This window comes from Arvicanthis niloticus, chromosome 23 (genome assembly GCF_011762505.2).
Source record: "Arvicanthis niloticus isolate mArvNil1 chromosome 23, mArvNil1.pat.X, whole genome shotgun sequence".
Lineage (NCBI taxonomy): Eukaryota > Metazoa > Chordata > Mammalia > Rodentia > Muridae > Arvicanthis > Arvicanthis niloticus.
In genome coordinates, this window is record NC_133430.1 from 40,625,342 (window position 1) to 40,645,106 (window position 19,765).

The 19,765-nt window shown below is 42.7% G+C and overlaps 1 protein-coding gene across 1 annotated transcript in view; it reads left to right on the plus strand.

Moving 5' to 3' along the window:
- The window catches only part of Ppp2r5e (protein phosphatase 2 regulatory subunit B'epsilon), a 144,820-nt gene that overhangs the window by 117,708 nt on the left and 7,347 nt on the right, over positions 1-19,765 (plus strand). Inside the window, 7 exon segments of the mRNA XM_076921996.1 lie at positions 12,409-12,539; positions 12,697-12,756; positions 13,663-13,771; positions 15,385-15,438; positions 15,553-15,603; positions 17,300-17,312; positions 17,315-17,418. Coding sequence (XP_076778111.1) covers positions 12,409-12,539; positions 12,697-12,756; positions 13,663-13,771; positions 15,385-15,438; positions 15,553-15,603; positions 17,300-17,312; positions 17,315-17,418 — 522 coding nt within the window.

The window sequence follows — 19,765 nt, forward strand, 5'->3', positions numbered from 1 at the left end:
GCCTACAAAGATACCAAATGCTTCAGTGTTGTTGATTACAGGATTAGAAAACAACTTAATACGTCTTCATCAGGATTGATTGGAGAAACTATAGGCATTCGTGTGGTAGAACATTCATTAGTAAGAAGAATGAGATCTGTGGTCTGTTTTGAAGTGGTACATGCACATTATAGAATCCTTTAGCCTTTGAGTCTGGGTCTGTTGTTTTAGGGGAAAGGCATGTCTGTGTTTTTGTCTTAGTTAATTCTAAAGACCTTTTCTCCTTTACATGAGAGATGTGCTTCGAGCTCCCAGTGGATCTTGAAGCCATAGGCAACACTGACTCCTGTATCTAAGTACTGCGATGCAGTGGTGGGCATGAGCTGGCACTGATGACCCAACATGGATACAGACAATTCATGTTTGGGTAAAATGCACAGGGATACTGAGGCTTTCTCACGCTACTCAGAACGACTGTTTAAAACTTTGTAATTATTTCTGGAACTTTCCCTTTACTATTTTCGGATCATGGTGCAAAACTGAGAGCAAATATGTGGTTCAGGCTGAAACTGCTGTACCTGTGACTGGGAAATTTCTAAAGAGCAGAAACTCCCTTCTCACAGATCTGGAAATCAGTTCAACATCCGTGTGCTGACTGACATCTGACCAGCATCCTGTCACTGGGTTCTCACATGGCAAGGGTACAAGGTACAGGGTGCAAATGGGGTACTCCTGCAGTCACTTTCTTATCATGGTGGGACTCCATTCATGGGTATTATTGTGATCTGAACACTTCCCAAATGGTTCCAACTCTGTGGGATTAGAAAACAAGTTTCCAAAACATGAGTTTGGAGCACGTTTAGACCATAGCATTATGTAGTAACAGTTTTAGAAGGAAATATATCAGATTGTTGATAATTCTGGAGAGCATGTGATTGTCTTTTTCCTGTTTTTTTGATCTGTCTACCCTGTTTTGCATTTAAAAGAACCCTATATGCCATAACGAACAAGGAGGCTTCTGTTGTAAGTACATTCTCATTTTCTTTGCCTTTTTCAGAAACCACAGTTTATTTGCACATTAAGCCTTCCTATGTTTCTATAGTCATTTTATGACTGGTATTCATTGTATTTCCTTCGTTTTAGCCTCTGGTCTTGCCCTTTTAAAATCTGGAGCTTGCTTTCTGTGGCATCTCAAGTGCCTGTTCAGTACTTGACTTCTTCCCTGCCATGAAGCAGAGTGGGTAGGTGGTTAAGTCTAGAGGCTGGTTTGAGTTCAGACTGACTTGTTATTTGTTCTAGGATAGAGTCTCACTGTGTCACCCAGGCTGGCCTGGGACTTGTTGGATAGACCAGGACGACCTCAACCCTGTGACCATCTTCCTGCCTTTGCCTCCTGAGTGCTAAGGATGCACACACATGTCACCAAGCCCAGCTCTAGTAGTTTTCACTGTATGACCCTGGGCAAGTTGCACTACTGTGCTGTCTGTCACTTTCTTCATCTGGAAAGTAGCTGTCAGATAGCCACAGTATGTTAGCAGGTCCGTTTTAATGTCAGGATGCAGTTAGTGAAGCTCCCAACAAGGCTGGGAGCACTGCTTATCTGTTGTCTGCTATCACTTTTTTCACTGAAGATCAACTTTCATTTGATAGCTTTCTTTTTTTTACAATTTATTTATTCATTTTTTAATGTATGAGTACTGTTGCTGTCTTCAGACACACCAGAAGAGGGTGTCATATCCCATTACAGATGGTTGTGAGCCACCATGTGGTTGCTGGGAATTGAACTCAGGACCTCTGGAAGAGCAGCAGTCAGTGCTTTTAACCTCTGAGCCATCTCTCCAGCCCTTGATAGCATTTTACATTGTATTTTCTTTTATGGCTTCAGGTTGTGAAGTTATCCATTATTAGCCTGTTATATTTGCCAAGCATCTTATGATTATTTGACATCTGACTTTTACTCTAAATTTCTTGGGTACCCTATGGCTTAGATGGCTCATCTTTTTCTTCTTTTAAATTAACAGTTCCACTTTGCCAACTTATGTCCTCTGACCAGTGTTGTGTTTGAATGTGTGTTTGAAGCAGGAATGAATGCTTAGATGTTTACAGAGGACAGGCGACACAGAGGCAGTGTGGTTGTGATGGCAGAGTGTGGTGACTCTTCTGTTTTGACCACTCCCACTAGCCTGCATCATCTCGGCCAGACAGTGAGCAAGCCAGGTGTCTGGGCTCCTTGGGCTTTTAAAGAAAAGCTGGAAGTCTGGATTATGAATGATTTCCAGACAGAACAGCCTGTCTTGTTGGGTTTTGTTCCAGAGTTTTTGAGTTTCCATTTGAAGGGCCTTGTTATTCATCCAGGAAAATTCTGACTGCCCTACTTGAGCAACATTGTGATTTTTATAAAGTTGAGATTTATAGAACCTCTATCATTTTAAAAATGTAATCATCTAATTTTTGTCAAAGATGGCTACTGTGTAGTGTACCATGTATGTGGCAGTGTAGCTTTTAGATTTGTGTAAGTTGCAGCCTGCCACAGCTCACGGAACAACGCTTGCTGTTAATAAAGGTTATTTTCATTTACTTAAGGGGTCTTGGGAAATGGTTTCTTCTGACCGCCATTCCCACCCCTTCTTCTAGAAACAGGCTGACTGCCAGCCGTGGACTGTTTCTTTGGGTGAATCACTGTGGCTCTCTAGCAGCATCTTTCTAAAGATTGCCTTCAACTGCTCTCTAAATCACACAGTCAGTGGTTGCTAAGAGACACAAGTCAAGAATCCCTATAACATACCTACTGCTGGAGATAGCTATTTAGTAATTTGCACTTCACATTTGCAGTTATATTTAGACCAAAGTGGCATAATTATTATGCAAATTACACAAATCATTAAGTTTGACCTCAAAAGTGATCTTTTGATGTTATGTATTTAAAGCCTCAAGATAAAGCTGGACATTGCCCAAACAAAGCTGTGAATGACTTTTAGCTTCTTGTCTGAAGTAAAGTCCTTGAGACTTTGAATCCCCACTCAAACACAAAGATATTTTCCAAACAAGTTCCCTGAATATCTCAGAGTATTTACATTTGTCTCCCAGAGGCTACAGCAAATAAACTAGAAAATACATTTCTGCCTGGGGTGTTAGCTTCACCAGCTAACAGAACACCCCATTTCCTCCTCATCGTTAGACTAGCATTTGACTCCAGACCTCTGTAAGGGGCCAGTGAGGATTGCTATCAAGCCTGATGATTGCCAGAAACCCACACTTGAAAGTGGAAACTTAAGGGTTCTTTGGAAAGTCAGTTGGATGCTGTTTTGCTGCAGCAAGCACAAGTGAAGGAACGTTTAGCTGAGGTAGACACAGGAGAAAGCAAGCATGTGAAAGGACATGTGATGAAAGATTATTCCCTAACTATGCGCATATATTTGGTCTACCTTACATTGCATAGTTGAGCTTCATTTGTCAGGACTCCCTAGAGAGAAACATGCCAAAAAAACTTACAGTGGTGTGCTGTAGTTTCTTGCTGCTTCCACAGACGCCAGCCGATTGGCAGAGTGATGTCAGCTGAGATAGACACACACACGCACACACGCACACACGCGCGCACACACACACACACACACACACACACACACACACGCACACATGCACACATACACATGTGCTCGCGGGTGCACTAAGGCAAGACCCATAGAGAACACATGATGTTTGGAGGGTATATAGAAAAGACTTGATGGACAGTGATGGAGGCTGACCTTGGCTTGCTGATAGAGCTAGCTGTGCAATGCTTGTGGGTCCCAAGTGTGCAGCATGTGGTCCAGGGACTTCCAAGGGACTCAGCTTTTCATTTCAGAATAGCTATTGCCAGCAGAGCCAGAAACATGGAGCTTGAATTGTAGTGCTGTGTCTTTGGATGAAGACATTTAGAACATCCAGTTTTATTCATTATCTGCTTGAACGTGTCTTTTGTAAAATAATGCATAGAAAGCACTTAGTTTGTGCCTGCACATGTGTGGTGCATGGTAGTCAGAGGATAACTTGCAGGAGTCAGTTCTGTCCTTTCTACCAGATAGATCCTGGGGATTGGATTCAGGAATGTAGGCTTGGCAGCAAGCACCTTTACGCCCTGAGCCATCTTGCCTGCAACTAACTCAGCACCACAACCACACCCCTCCATCTTACCTTTCCCTTGAACTTGGATCTTGTCTTTACTTCCCAAGTGCTGGAATTGAAAAGCACGTACTCTTACACTTAGATTTCTTGAAAATTTCTGCTGTTCTCAAAAATGCTGCTTTATATGGAGAAGTATGTAAGGCTTTCCTCTCCCAGGTCTATTGTAATTGTGACATAAAATCTAATTAAATTAGAGCATACTATTTTTATTTGTATGGCTGTGTGTGTGTGGTCATGTTTATATCCCAGGTGCTGTGAGTGCCTTTCTTTTATTATGGACTAATTTGTTGTGTTTGTTTTAGGGTGAGGTTAACTTTTTTCTTTTTAAAAGACACGTCTGTTATGGAGGCCTGTGTGTATGGCCTGGAACTCACTGTGTACGTTCCCCTGTCCCTGCCTCCCAGATGCTGGGGTTAAAGGCCTGTGCCATTACAACCAGCCTGGGTTTCTTTTTAGAATGTTACCGGTTTGCTGAGAATTTTGTTTGTGATTTGATCACATTCCTACCCCATTTCCTCACAGACCTCTTCCCCACCCACCCCACTTTGTATTCTTCTAAAAATACTTAAAATAAATTTAAAATACAGATTTATTTTACTATTTCCTTATGTATATTCGTGTAAGTATGTGAATATGTTTGTAGGCATGTGCACAGGCAGTAGAGGACCTGAGATGTCCGATTTGGATGTTAGGATCAAGCTTGTGTCCTCTAGAGGTGTGCAGGGCCTTAACCACTACGCCATTTCTCCAGCTCTCTGCCCCACCTTTTAACCAATTTGTGCTGCCCACATAGTCTTGGATGTGTGGTCTTCCGGCAAAGTACGGTCGCTCCCCTGTGAGAGAAAACTCTCTCTTCCAGCATGAACTTTTTTTTTTTTTTTTTTTTGCTTAAATACCTTTATTATTATTATTATTATTTTTTAATTATTTAGACAGAATACTTCTCCCATTGCAAATCTTCAAACCCTTTCCACAGGTCTTACATGAAGAAACAGTATTCATACTTTGTGCCCATTCAGATCTAATTTTAAAAAAAAAAAATTTAAGATTCAAAATCAAGTATCTTTCTTCCCAGAACTTGTTAGTCATTTTAAACCACAATGTAGCATACTTAATGGCATTTGTTTTTAAAAATTAGCTTATCAGTGACTATTTTATGAGGAAAAAATTGAGTCAAGGCATTAAAGGGAATATAAATTCCCTGCTTCTGAGAGAAAAAGACTGTGAGAAACCCCTTTGTCCCACTGGAGCCTGACTCCAACACTGCTAACAGGGCCAGTATACCAACTGACTGCTTAATATCAGGTGTTGTCTACTTACCTTTGCACTGCAGCTGACATGCTAGACAATCTTACAGAAGATAGGTGGGTAGACGGGTAAAGCAGGGAACGAGAGGGCCACAGCTGGCCACAGCAGTGGAGCCTTCTAAGTGGAGGGTAAGAGAAGACCAGGCAGACTCGAGTCCCTGGCTGGGGGCTTGGCTGGCTTGTCAGAGTAGAGAACAGTAGGCAAGTTGCAGTCTGCACTTACTTTTCAGTGTTAGATACACGTGTCAGTCAAAGATATTGCACACAATACCAGAGGCATGTAAACCACCGAACGCTGGGTAGCTGGAGAAAGAGCTACCAATGAAGACAAGTCCCCAGAGGTCCTCCAGGGATAGAAGAGGAAAAGAAGTCCCTGTCCACCAGGTGGGAGTTACTGAGAAGTGGAACACGTTTATTCCTGCCTAGTGCCCAGGGGCAGACTTCTAGGCAGCAAGTCTTCAGGTGGGTCTGAAGGCTGCTAAGGGCATCCTTCCCTCAGCTTTATAAGTAGAGCTGGAACACTTCCCTAGCTAAGAAAAAAAAAAGCAGGGTGTGGTGGCTCACACCTTTAATCCTAGTACTGAGTAGTCAGGTGGATTATTTCAGTGAGTTCAAGGTCAGCCTGGTCTACAAAGTAAGACCCTGACTACCAAGAGATCTAAAAAACTACAGAGGGGCGGAGGGGGAATCCCTATGCTATACACCCTGGCCAGCCCAGTTTACCAGAGTTCACTGATGAGCTACTTGAGCTACGTACAAGCCCCAGCTTCAGAGTGACTCCATCTACTGCTGAGTGAACCCTGTGCGGCACTCCGGGTTGAATGGCAAGGTGGGAAGGACAGCCAGAGGACCTGAGGGTGCGCCAGGAAAAGCCAGCAGTCAGTCTCTCCACCTAGCATGGAGCGTTTTAAACCCTAAAGTTAAAAGTTGCCGCATGTTTCACCTGGTTCTTTCCTCTGTTGGCCAGTTGTTCCTCCCTTAATTCTCCTAGGAGACACACACACACACACACACACACACACACACACATACACACACACAGTCTCAAATGCACAGGCACACACACATGCACATGCCAGTTTGTCTGTCTTGGCCTTTTCTTTTTCTTGAAGTCCTGCTCATCCTGTTCTTTCTAGTCTGTACTGGTTGCTTTCCCAGCTCTGCCCACAGCCTCACCCTGGGAACTCCTTTTGCCTTTCTTTGGGACATGTATTTGTTCACTTAACTTTGTCTCATTTGCTACATCTTACCTCTTGATGTTTTGGAGGAAAGCATGGGTGAGATGCAGATTCTTGGAGATTACTTGTCTGGTAACACTTTTTACTATTTACATACATTTTGCACATATACTTAACTACTCACATACATTGTTTTGGTAATCTGTCCTGAGGTATTTAAGGAATCGCTTCATTGACTCATGGCTTTCAGGGTTGGTATTGAGAAAATGAGCATAGTACAATTTGTTGTCTTTTTTAGAGCTCTGGAGGTTTTTGAGACCTTCATTTCTTGTGCATGAGCTGTATTTATAGAAGGACACATACATGCCTTCCCCACCCCACAATGCCTTGGGGAAATTGCACTGAGTTGTTTCTTAGATAATTTGCTTTCTTTATGTTGTTTTCCTGTCCTCATTCTTTCTGGTTGGTTGGTTGGTTGTCTCCTAGTCTCTGCTCTGCTTCTAGACCTGTCGTCTCTTCTTCCACGTGCCCCTGCTGACTGCTGCAAGGTACTAGCTTGCCGCTTAATGTTACAGTCCTTCTGCCAAGATGTGTATTTTCTCCTCATTTTGACTTCCAAAAGCTCTTATTTTTTTTTAAATTAAATTTTGTGATTGTCATCTGTTACAGCATCTCTCATTTGTTTCAGGAACCTAATAGGGTTGGAGCTCTGAGAATGTTGAGCTTTTTTTGCAAGTTTTCCCTACTCCTTGCAGTGTTCTTTTTTCTTTGGAGTTGCTCATTTGGTAGACTGTCTACTGGTTCTAAATAATAGCCATCATTACCTGCTCATGTACCATGACCCACTTAATGCTTGTGCTTCTGGGTTGTGTGCGTGTGTACATGTTGTATTTACAGCTGTGGTACTCTGCATGTGGTGGCTCACAGCAGGATAGTCGAGCAGGACCCTGCCAGCCCTGAGAACCCCTAGATTATTATTATGTCTTTCCTCAGGATCCGAGTGTCCCTCAAAGGAGACCTCCTGGTCTTCTGCCTTACCCTCAAACTGGGAGTTCAGAGGGGAGAGAGCACTGGCTGAGACCTCACTGAAGTACGCAGGGTGCACTTACTCCGGTTACCTTGGTAATGCTTCATTTAGCAGTATATGATATCTGAGATGGCACACTTGTCATGTTCTCTAGTCTCAGACTGTAACTCTTTAGAACACTGAAACACACGGGTGCAAAGGGTATGGACAGTAGACTGTGAAGCTGCTCTGGCCGGTGCTTCTCCTTGCTGGGTCATCAAATCTAGCTCATGCCTGCTTGGAGGATGGAGACCCTGCTACTTTTTGTCCATTTTCCAGGTTGGGAAACCCACACAAAATCTGACAGTCTGCTATGTTCTCCAGGTCCTTCTGCTGAGGGTTAGGGGTACAGTAGGTAAAGTACGGGGTGGGGGTGAGGTAGGAGAGCGTGGTGTATGTTTATATTTTCATTCTAAATCCTAACACAGTTGACTTCTGTTAGACTCAAGGAGGCTTTTCTTTCCTCTTCTCTCCTCTTCTCTCCTCTCCTCTCCTCTCCTCTCCTCTCCTCTCCTCTCCTCTCCTCTCCTCTCCTCTCCTCTCCTCTCCTCTCCTCTCCTCTCCTCTTCTCTTTTTCTCTTCTCTCTTCTTTCTTTCTTTCTTTCTTTCTTTCTTTCTTTCTTTCTTTCTTTCTTTTTTTCTTTCAAGTTGGATTCAGTGCGTTAACATATCTCTCTTTGCTTTGTAACAATTTGTAAACTCGAGGTTTTCTTTGACAAGTTGATTATGGTATGGTGGATGACATAATCTATAGATATGGAGAAGTTGTGTGGAAGTCAGAACTGCTCCTGCGTCTCCCCTTTGGCCTATATGCCATAGCCCCATCATCCTGTTGTCAGAACTGTGCTGTCCAGGCCAGCGGGGGCAGCTGAATACCACAGTTCATCTTTGTCACAGAAGGTGGTGTGTTTAGAGGACTCTGCAAAGGTCCTCACTAAGACAGCCTTTTCCTTCTTGTTTGTTTGTTTTTGAAACCCTAGTGAAGTATTTAGTTAATCTTTAATTGTATAGTTGTTACACTTAAGATGAGCGCTCCAGCAGCGCTGGTGATGCATCATTCAAGTTTTGCTACCATTCCACCCCCACAAACCTCTTCTTATGTTAGCCGCACATTATTCATTAAGCCCTTTCACTTAAAGTAGAAACCCAATTAAAAATAGAACTTAAAATGGTTAATAATTTCCATAGCTAAGGACTGGAATGCAGTAGGTGGGTTAGCTGTCTTGTGTAATTTCGAGTATCTCTTACATAACAAGATAGATAATGAGTCGGGCTGAAGCACACAGATTCTTCCTTCTCCTTTCTGGCCTATTAATGCCACATGCCTTTTTTTCTAAGTAGAATGCTTACCTGTGCAAGTAAATTGTTAACTTGCTGGTTACCTCTCATAGTTAGCTGGAAGTTTGTCCAGCACTCTGTGTGCCCAGCAGCAAGGACATGTATGGCATGATGAAAGACCTCAATACATCCTTGTTTATTTTATTGCTAAGTAGGCAGAGATGTGACTGTTATTGCTAAGTGTCATCTGTCAGTTAGGCTGCTGCCTGGCCTATTCCATATTCCCTGGGAACATTGTATTAGTTTGGGCATGATTTAAGTGACAACCCTCCCCCCCAAAACCCACCCACATGCCCCCAACCAAGAGTCTTTTGTGTTTGGACACTTGGTAGTCAAGGTGATAGTTTGAGAAATGATGAGGAACCTTTAAGATGTGGAGATGAGTGGGAGGCCCCTAAGGCATTTGGGGCACACTCTTGGTAGGGTTTCTAAGATACCAGTCTCTCTCTTCGTTCTTGGTTGGAGTTGTAATCTACTCACTTCCTTATTGTTGTATACCTGTATAATTCACCCCCATATCAGTGTGGTCTAGTGGCCCTTGCTGTGGAGCTATGTATGTTATGCCATTTGGACAGTCAGCTTTCAAATTGAGATTGAAAAAAAATCATTTTTTAATAAGTAGTTTGTTATAGTAGCAAAAAGCTGATAAATATAAACATTTGTCCCAGTTCTTGTGTGTGTGTGTATGTATGTAGTGTATAGTGTGTGTATGTAGTATGTGTGTAATGTATAGTGTGTGTATGTATGTAGTGTATGGTGTGTGTGTATGTAGTGTGTGTATGTATGTAGTATGTGGTGTGTGTGTATGTAGTGTGTGTATGTATGTAGTGTATAGTGTGTATATGTTGTGTGTGTGTATATGTAGTGTATAGTGTGTATGTATGTAGTATATAGTATGTGTGTATGTATGTAGTGTGTGTATATAAGTAGTGTATAGTGTGTGTATGTATGTAGTGTATATAGTGTGTGTGTACGGCTGTATGTATCACTTTCCCTGAAAGTGCTCTCTATTTCTACCCTTCCACGAGGAGGCGATAGATCCATCACACATTTGTACAACACTGAAATACTTGTGCTTTTTGTTTATTTATACACCATTAGACTAGACTCTGAAAGCAGAGTACATCTGACTTGCATATCACTAGATCCCTGGCACCTCCTTGCTCATTGGCTAGGCCTCAGTATACACCAATTAATATTCACTCAAAACACTCACTTAGAATGAACAGATAGAACAGATGATGGATGCGAGCAGTGAGAGGCCAAACTTGTGCCCTGGTTCCCTGTCCAGGCTATTGTTTAGTTTTCACTTCCTGCTGTATTTGAAGTTACTTTATTTTTAGTTAATAAAGTTTGCCTAGAACTGTCTTTTATCAAACAAAAATATGAAACAAAATGATGTCCATTTGATTACTGCCTCCTCTTTGTTGACAGGCTCAGCCTCATTTACAGCTCCATTACTTGGACTCATTTATGTATAAATGAGAAACTCAGAGAAATTTTCCCAGTATCATTTTTACAAAATTGCAGATTTGTTAAATTGTAAGTTATATAACATAAAATCACCCTTTTGGAGTTTACAATTCAGTAGTCTACATCTGTGTGTCTAAATGTATGTATGGGGCTCAGGTGTGTGTACACATGTACATGTGTGCATGTGGAGGCTGGTGAGTTGCCTGGCCAGTGAGCCCCAGGAATCTTTGTGTCTCCTCTTCCCAGTGCTGAGATGATGAGCATGTACCATCCAGCTTTTTACATGGGCTCTGGAGATGGCGTCTCTATCTCCCACCTCCCAGCCCACCAGCTGAGGAATTTTAAACATACTTACAGGATTCTACAACCATCCCCAATGTTTTCAGTTCAGTTCATTTTGTTTTGTTTATTTTTTGTCCGAGTTAAAAAAAATCACTTGATTTGGAGATGTGAAGATTATTCTTATGTTTTCTTTAATTTATCATTTACTCTTGTCTTTAGGCTGATTATCCATTTTGAGTTCATTTGAATTTGTAGTACGAGCTCGAGGTCTGACTTAGCATTCTATATGTGTCTATCTGCTTGTCCCAGCACCTTTGCTTGAAGACCTTCTTCTTGTACTGAAGTGTCTTGGCATCCCATGGAACCAGTTGACCATGAATTTGAAAGTTTTTGGTAGACTCTACTCTGTTTTGCTGACTTACATATCTACCACATGTCAGTAGCATACTCATGATTACTGTAGCTTTATATTGAATTTTAAAACTGAGATCAAACTTGCTTTGGCCCTCTAGGTGACTTTTATAAATTTTAGAACCAGCTGATTTTGTTAATTTAGCTATCTTTGAACTCCAAGGTCTTTTAGTCTTAGCTTTCTGAGTACTGGGATTATAATGCCTATAATCATATATATCTATATATAATGCTTATATATAAATGCATACACATACACACACAAAGAGAGAGAAAGAAGGAGAGACAGAAAGGGAGAGGGAGGGAGGGAGGGAAGGAGAGAGAGAGAGAGAGAGAGAGAGAGAGAGAGAGAGAGAGAGAGAGAGAATGAATATGAATGAATGAGTTCTGTCACTGAGCTTTGTTCCCATCTCTTCAACATGTGTTACAAAACAAGAACCTTGGGATTTCTTACAGGAATTAGATTGAATCTACTTCAATCTACTTCACTTAAGACTAAACTTGTTTTCTCTCTTATGGCATAAGACTTGGGACCATGTTATCAGAATTCTGTGGCTAAAATTGTAAATGATCCAAACCTAAATCATGCCATTCACACAGCATAGGACATGTTTACTTTGTTGAGATTTCCACCCTGGGCAGACTTGTATAACAATTCAGACTAACAACATTGCTGGGGTCATTGGGAATTTCAGTGTCTGCTTTGGGTTAGGTTGTTTGATCTTCTTGAGCCTTCTGGTATAGCTGAAGGGCTTAACTTGAATTCATGTTCCTGTGTGTACTGAAAAACCCAGGAGTTAGTGACATACAGTTGAGGACTGAGGACTTTAAGCATTCTGTGGGTTCACATCCCAGCATCACCAGCAAGTTACTTAAGCTTTTTGGGCTCCAGTTTGCTCCTCTGTAAGGCAGGATAAAACTACCTCACAGAAGGACTCACTTATGTAGATTTCTTAGAAAATGGTCTATTGGTCACGTGAGTACTGCATTGGCTGTGGCTGTTACTGCTGCTGCAGCATGATCTTTTCCCAGGATAGAAAACCCTGTTCTCAGTGTAGCTGGCTTCCCCAAAGGCTACTGCGGTGTAGCTTTCTGAAGAGGGAAGAAAGGAACAGAGGGATTGTAAATAATGAACAATAGAATTTCTAAATTCTCTACTAAAACCGTCTCTGACAGCCTTCTATTCTACTGTTGTTCATAACACCAACAGCTTTTGGAGCTATTTGACAGTGAAGACCCTCGAGAACGGGACTATTTAAAAACAGTCTTGCACAGGATTTATGGCAAGTTTCTCGGGCTTAGAGCATTTATCCGAAAACAAATTAACAATATTTTTCTAAGGTAAGTTGATGGTGAGCAGTAAGAGGGTAAAGCTGATGTCTTTGCAAAAACATTAAGTAAACCTTCAGTAGCTGAAGATAATGTGCTAACTTCTTTCCCTCCCCTCCCTACTCTTTCACCCCTCCCCTCCTTTTTTCTCTCTTCTTTCTCTTCTCAGGTTTGTTTATGAAACAGAACACTTCAATGGTGTAGCTGAACTGCTGGAAATATTAGGAAGGTAAGAATTTGCTATTAACTGCTGGTTTCAGGTGAGCCTCACTCTGCAGGTCCTGTTCCGGGGCAGAAGGGAATGCTGGCGGGCCTGGAGCTCTTGATCCACGTACCTTGTTTCTCATTTGTGCTTAGCCTGTTTCCCAAGTGACTCCAAAGAGCTGACTTTGTTCTTTGTTCCATAATTACATATTGTTAACTTCCCCACAAATGACCCGAAGAAGCTCACAGCTTTTTCAGTGATGAAGTCTGATTGGGTGTCAGGCCAGTGACAGCAAAGCACCTTATTCTCTAGGCCTAGCATGTAGGCCACCTGTCCTTTCTCATGTCTGCTGAAAGCAGGTTTATAATGAATTGGAAAGACTGCATAGCCAAGTGTGGAGCTGTAGACAGCTGCTGCCCTCAGAGGTAGAACCAAGCAGCTGATAGAGCTGGGCAGAGCAATTGCTTAGTCTTTCCTTCTAATAAGAGGAGGAAAAGGTGGGTCTCCCTGCTTCCTCTCAGTGACCTCCCAAGGCTGGCAGAGGTTTCAGGAATGAAGAGAAATGGTTTCTGGAGATGGCAAGGATGTTGAAAGAGCAGGGCAGCTAGGCGGTCTGGAGACAGACAGCTCTTGCTTTAAGAGAATGTTAGCTGGTGGGCAGCTGTACAGAGGAACAGAGGGAGGGCAAAACATGGTTTGGTAAGAAGCTTCGGGCACTGTCTACTGTTCATAATCAAATTTACTTCTGTTAAAATTCCTGCTTAATAAATGATCTCTTTAACTAAAAAAAGGCTTGAATGTCATTGGTGGGAGGGATTGGCTGTGTTTTTTGGACAAATATAAATTAAGAGTTAGCCAGCTCATAACAACAGCTTGTCCGGGTTCAGTGTGTGGGTTAACATTGCTAACCCTCTCTCTTCTTTTTCCCAGTATTATCAATGGCTTCGCTCTACCACTTAAGGCAGAACACAAACAGTTCCTGGTGAAAGTGTTGCTCCCTTTACACACTGTCAGGAGTTTGTCACTCTTCCATGCCCAGGTAGAGCTTCCAATTCAAACTCTTTTGTTGATAGAGTCTCCCCTGTGGCCAGAGATGGCTGGAAATTTGTAGTCTTGCTTCTTCCTCCTTGAGTGCTGGGATTACAGGGGTGAGCCACCACACCTAGTTTTAAGTACACCTTCTGAAACAAAATGAAAAGTTTGTGGACTATTTCTTAGAAGAATTTGTTTTCTTTCCTTTTTTTTTAAATTTTTATTTTAAAGGAAAGGTTATGTTAAAGCTTAAAATACTCCCCAAGAAAAGTATGAAAGTATGCCTTTTATTTCCCCACACAGTAGAATCATGGAACTATTTTTAAGATAGGAATAGGCTTTGCTCTGTTATTTCATCGCAGACTTCCATGTTCACAAGGTTCCCTGTCGCAAAGATTGCCCATAGTAGGATGCATGTGAATGTAAGGCATGTGAGGGTGTACTGGGTGAGGGAGGCATCTTGGGGCCTTGTAACGAGCTGACTGTTCTTGAATACTTAGTCCTGTCTCACTGTGCCCTGGGCTTTTAACTGCCCTCTGCCCCCTTGGGCTTCACCACAGCACTGCACATTGTTCTTTTTATAAATCCCTCATTACTTTAAAAATCAGATCTTTTGGGGTGTGGCCACTCGCAGATGTCGTCTCAGCATCTAACAGGCTGACGCAGAAGGATTGCCTTGGCTGTACAGTGTGTTGTCTCAGAACAGAGCCACACCTATCAGGAGCAGTGCTGAGACTCAGGCCCTGGGCTGCCCTCATTGTGACTGCTGTGCTGAGCACTGCACTCCAGTCACTGGAGGCATAATTGATGGAGTGGTATTTTTAAGTTTAGTGTTCTAAGGCTCTGGCTCCCTTCTCTTTTGAGTTTGCATTAAAATGTAACACATTTTTCTAAGCAGTGTTCCTTCTTAAATGTGAAACTCTGTATTTTGAGGAAAGAATTAGTCCATATGTTCCAGATTTAGCACACCATCAAAATTTTGTTTTTTAAGAGGATAGGTTTCCTGTTTAGGAATTTTTTCTAGCCCTTTAGAAAACTTCTCTTTAGTCTGTGCAGCAAGATGTAACATTTCATGGTTATTTGAAAGCATTCCTGTTGAGACTGGGAACACTCCCCAGATTCTGTCTTTGGCAAGTATAACCTTTGATCTCTTCAGGAAGCCTCGTTTGCAGGTTCCCCATAGGCACTTGCCTGGGTTTTCACAAAATGCCTTCTTTCCCATAGAAACTGAAGCCCAGAGCTTGAGGGGTGGCCCAGACTTGAATGTCTGTGAGATCTTTTCAGGCTGCCCTGCCTTTCAGTAGCCTCCAAAATCTAGTCTCAGTGCCCTTTAAGAACAAAATTCCTCTGGAGCCTTGTTACTTTGTCATTGACTTGAAAAGCATAGCTTTAGCTGCAGTCTTTGCTATTCGAAAAGCTGAGGTAGGAGAATCATGTTGAGCTCAGGAGTCCAGACTAGCCTGGCAACATAGTTGGATTCCAGTTGTTTTCATGAGGGTTCAGATGAAGTGATTGTGAGGTTAAACCATAGTGTGGATGCTTTGGAGAAGTGTGCTGTGTGCTCCCACCTTTCATTGGATCGAATTAATGCTCCGTCCTTTCCTCTTCCTTCCTGTTCAGCTGGCGTATTGTATAGTACAGTTTCTGGAGAAAGACCCTTCCCTTACAGAACCAGTAAGCTTTTTTTTTTTTTCCTTTCCATAATATGAAAAAAAATTAAGAAAAAACCATCTTCATTAAAATCATGTCAAACATTAAATGCCTCTTTTTTTTTTCTTTTCCTTTTAGGTTATTAGAGGGTTAATGAAATTTTGGCCTAAAACATGCAGTCAAAAAGAGGTAGGTACCTAAGATCAGAGAATGCCAGTGGTACAGTAAGTGCTTTACCAAGCTCTCACTGTGAGGCCAAGCATGCATGAGCATACGCCTCACTCAAACCTGGCTTTGTAGTTCTGTGGCAGGCGGGGTTCTCATTTTTTTACTAGTGATAAAATTGGGGCTTCGAGAAGTTAAGTAGCACACCCAGGCACACTGCCAGTAGACTAGAACCTGCCTCCTGAACTCTGAACCCTGGGCTTCTCTCCATATAACCCTGGCCAAGCTCCATGGTGTGTCCAGTTACTTAGCTCCATTGAGGTCACTTTTGTAGTGACTCTACATAGCTTGAAGGTTTGCTGTCACTGTAGGTAGATTCCTGAACATCCTGCTCCAGTTCCCATGTTAAATTGTACTGTGGGTGAGGGCTTGCAATGTCTGGTCTCACAATGCACATCAGACCATTAGCGTGACACACTGGGAATGAGACACGACAATCACCTGAGCGTGTGTGTTTGTAAGGAGTCCCCAAGCAGTAGCTTGAATGGATCTTAACTGTCTCCACCACAGATCTGAAGCCCTCTCTTAGCCTGGAAGCAGAGGCCACCTGTCAGCTTTATGTCCCAAGGGAATGTATGTGTCAATAAAGGATGGGGTCTATAGGAAGACCCACTTCCTCACCTCAGCTGTGATCCTAAGGCCATTCCGTACAGCTTCAGCAAATGACTTCATTTCTTAACAGCACGAGGAGAAGGCGATCTGTGCTGCCCTTTGTACCTTGAGATATGAAAGAGTGCCATCCTTCATATTTTCATTGCCTATTTAGCTTTCTAATGTTATTTTTAGTGAATAGTCTTTATTTCTTATTTTTCATTCTACTTATACAACTATCTAAATCTATCTTGCTCCATTGTGTGATCGTCAAGCTTTCCTTTGCATACAGCCCCGAGGCCATGAGATTGACTGTGCTATAGAGAGAGGGGAGAGGGACAGGGAGAGAGTGTGTACACATGTGTGCATATAAGCATAGGAAACAGGTCAGTGTGTGCTGATATGGTTACCGTGCTACCTTAACATGAATGAGTTTGCTAGTAAGATGACAGCTGCCTGTTGAGTGACTATGTGTTCTTTTGTGGTGGTGTGGACTAATGCAATTTTGTTCTGGAGTGCCAGCCATTATTTTTAAAAGTGGGGTTGGGTTGGGTGTTAAATATCTTGGTTGCTAGCAGTGGGCGGAGTTCCAAAGGCCTGAAGAGTGAGAGGGTAGTAATCTGCTGTAACAGAAGACCCTGTGCCGAGTTCTTTGTGAAGCGGGTATGTTCTTTGTGTGTATGGCAATGGGTAGGGCATCCACATGGAGGCCAGAAAAGAACATTTGACACAGTGACTTGTCATAGAATTTGGAGCTAGTGTCAGCCAGCAAACCCTGGAGATGCTCCTGTCTCAACACCCCATAGCGCTGGGCTTGCAGGCATGCTTATGGTCTGGCCTGTCTTTTTATGTGGGTGCTGGGAATTTGATCTCAGGTCTTCGTGCTTTCATAGCAAGTACTCTTACCCACTGAACCATCATCCCAGGCCAAAACAAATAGAATAATGTCTGGTTCAGTTGGTTTTTGTTTTTTGCTATATGTGTACATTTTTGTTAAAATAATAAGTAAAATTGATCATGTGGAAATTTTAGTGGTGGATCTCATTTTCTGTTTTGTTCCTATTTATAGGTCATGTTCCTCGGGAGCTGGAAGAAATCTTGGATGTGATTGAACCGTCACAATTTGTTAAAATCCAAGAACCTTTGTTTAAACAAATTGCCAAGTGTGTTTCTAGCCCCCATTTTCAGGTTAGTAATAAAGGGAACATGAGTCAGAGTGGTGTGTGCCATGCAAACTCATTAGGTTAAACGTCATTTGTGTCAGAAAAACAACCGTCGTGGACACTAGCGACTTTAAAAAAAAAAGTTGTTTTTTTTTTTTTTTTTAAATTTTGTGTCTATCTTTGGGTATGTGTACATGAGTACAGTGCCCACAGAGACCAGAGGCATCTCAGACCCTCAGATCCCCTGGTGCTGGAGTTACAGGTGCTTGTGAGCTGCCGTGTGGGTGCAGGATACTGAACCTGGTTCCTCTGCAAAAGGCAGGCAGTACTCTCTTAGTGACTCAGTCATCTCTCCAGCCCCTGCTACTTGTTAACAAATTGTTGAGCATCTGCCTCTAACAGGCTCTGTCTCTTAACTTTAATTCTCATAATGCCCTGCAAGAAGGCATGATGTCAATACCAAAGGTGGAAGCTGTAAAATAACTGGACTTGGGTAAATTAGATGAAGTGAGCTGCTGGGGTTTCCTCAGTGTATGAGGAGTAGTCAGTAATCCTGAGGAGGAGGGAAGAGAAGCTGGCTGCTGTCCGGCGGAGGTCTGTCCCACTCTTGAGGAGGCTGCGCATGCCTTGCTCAAGGTTCCAGATGTACAAGGGAATGCCGATGGATTTTTACTTTAAATGTGGCTTATTGCAGAAACAGCAAAAGCCCATGACCTCCCCATAGCCTGTTCTGCCTCCTTGTGGCTGTCTGGGGAGAACACAGGGAAGGTGTGCTTGGTGTTTTCGAAGGAGGTCCTGGCAGCTTTGCTGTGAAATCCACACAGGAGAGAATGGGACCAGAGTTGAAGACAGTCTTACTCGGTGGCTGTCTTACCAAACGTCCACCTCACAGATCTAGCAGACTCATCATCCTGCTCCTCGTGAAGACCCTGTTCATCAGCACAGAAGCACACTTCTAATTCGATGGTGGACTGTCCTTTAAGCTGTCAGGTTGAGGCCCTGACTGTTCCCATGTTTAAATCTAAAGACATACTAGTGTATGAACCTAGTGCTTAGACCCCACAGAACAAAAGGGAAAAGTAGATAGACCATCACTCTGTGTGGTATCCAGACTGGACACAAATAGAAAAGTTCAGAACAGTGTATAGAGATTGTGCACAGTACACTGAATTATAGTGCTCAAACATAAGGACTGCTTAGTTTTCTATTTTCATGAGGCTCTTTGGTATAGTGGAAGCCAAGAGTCTTTCACAAAGAACATGTCAGAGAAGCTCACTGGACACTCAGCGCCAGAAAGAAAGCGATGGTTTGTTGGGTGAGGATGACGTTCACTAGATGAGCATTGCGTAGCACTTGCAGGGCCCTGGGTCTGACTTAACAAAAAAGAAGAAAGTGGGAAAGATTGTATAGTAGGCTCAGGTTGCCATAACAAAATGCTCTAGGCCAAATAGCTTTAACAGCAGAAATTTATTTCCCATAGTCCTGGAGGCCAGGAGCCTGGAGTCATGCACACCGACTCTTTGCCATGATCTTAGGTAGCTCCTGTGTATGTATGTACAGGTTGGTCGTTCTGCTCGGCAGCCCCCATCACAATTTACATCAAACAGAACCAGCAGGAAAGAGTTGAGAGCAGGCTGCTGCATGTGCCACTTGCTAGCCATGTGACCTTGCGTGCCAGTGACTTACCACCTAGCTCTTTAAGTCTCATTTATAAAACTGGAATAATAGCACCAGTTACAAGGTATAAGAGCAGTTATGTATGAGTGTTCACAGCATAGTGGCTTCTGTGTGTTAGTGTTCCTTGAGGACTGTTTCTAAGTGCTCAGAGACCAGTACCCAGTAAGTCAGCAGTGTTTTGAACCTGCTGGAAAGGCTCCAGTTTCTCAGTGTGCCAGTGTGTGAAATCTTGCTTCTTTTCATTTTAAATCATGATTTCTCAATTTACATAAGTAAAAGAAGCCATTTGAGTTCATCAAGCTCAAGATGAGGAACATAGACCCAGCAGGTGAAGGTAGAGTTTTGTGGACAGAGCACAGGATCCAAATCAATAAGCAAACGGTGTCTTCCTCCAGCCAGACCCCACCTTTGAAGGCCTCCCGGCTCCCAGCAGCATCACAGGCTGCAGGCAGAGCATTTAAACACCAGCCTTTGGGGACATTTAAGACCCAGTATAACAAGACCTAAGCCAGACAAGCAGCTCTGAAATCTGAGCTGATGACAGTGTGAGTGGGAACTGTGTAGGGAAGAGTGTGGAAATAGATTGAGATGTGTAGACAGACTTAAACAGATGATAAATTAACAGGTAGGGGGAAAAAAAAAACCCAAGAAAACTTTCTCCCCAAACTGACGAGCCACCTGGTAACTTCCTGAAA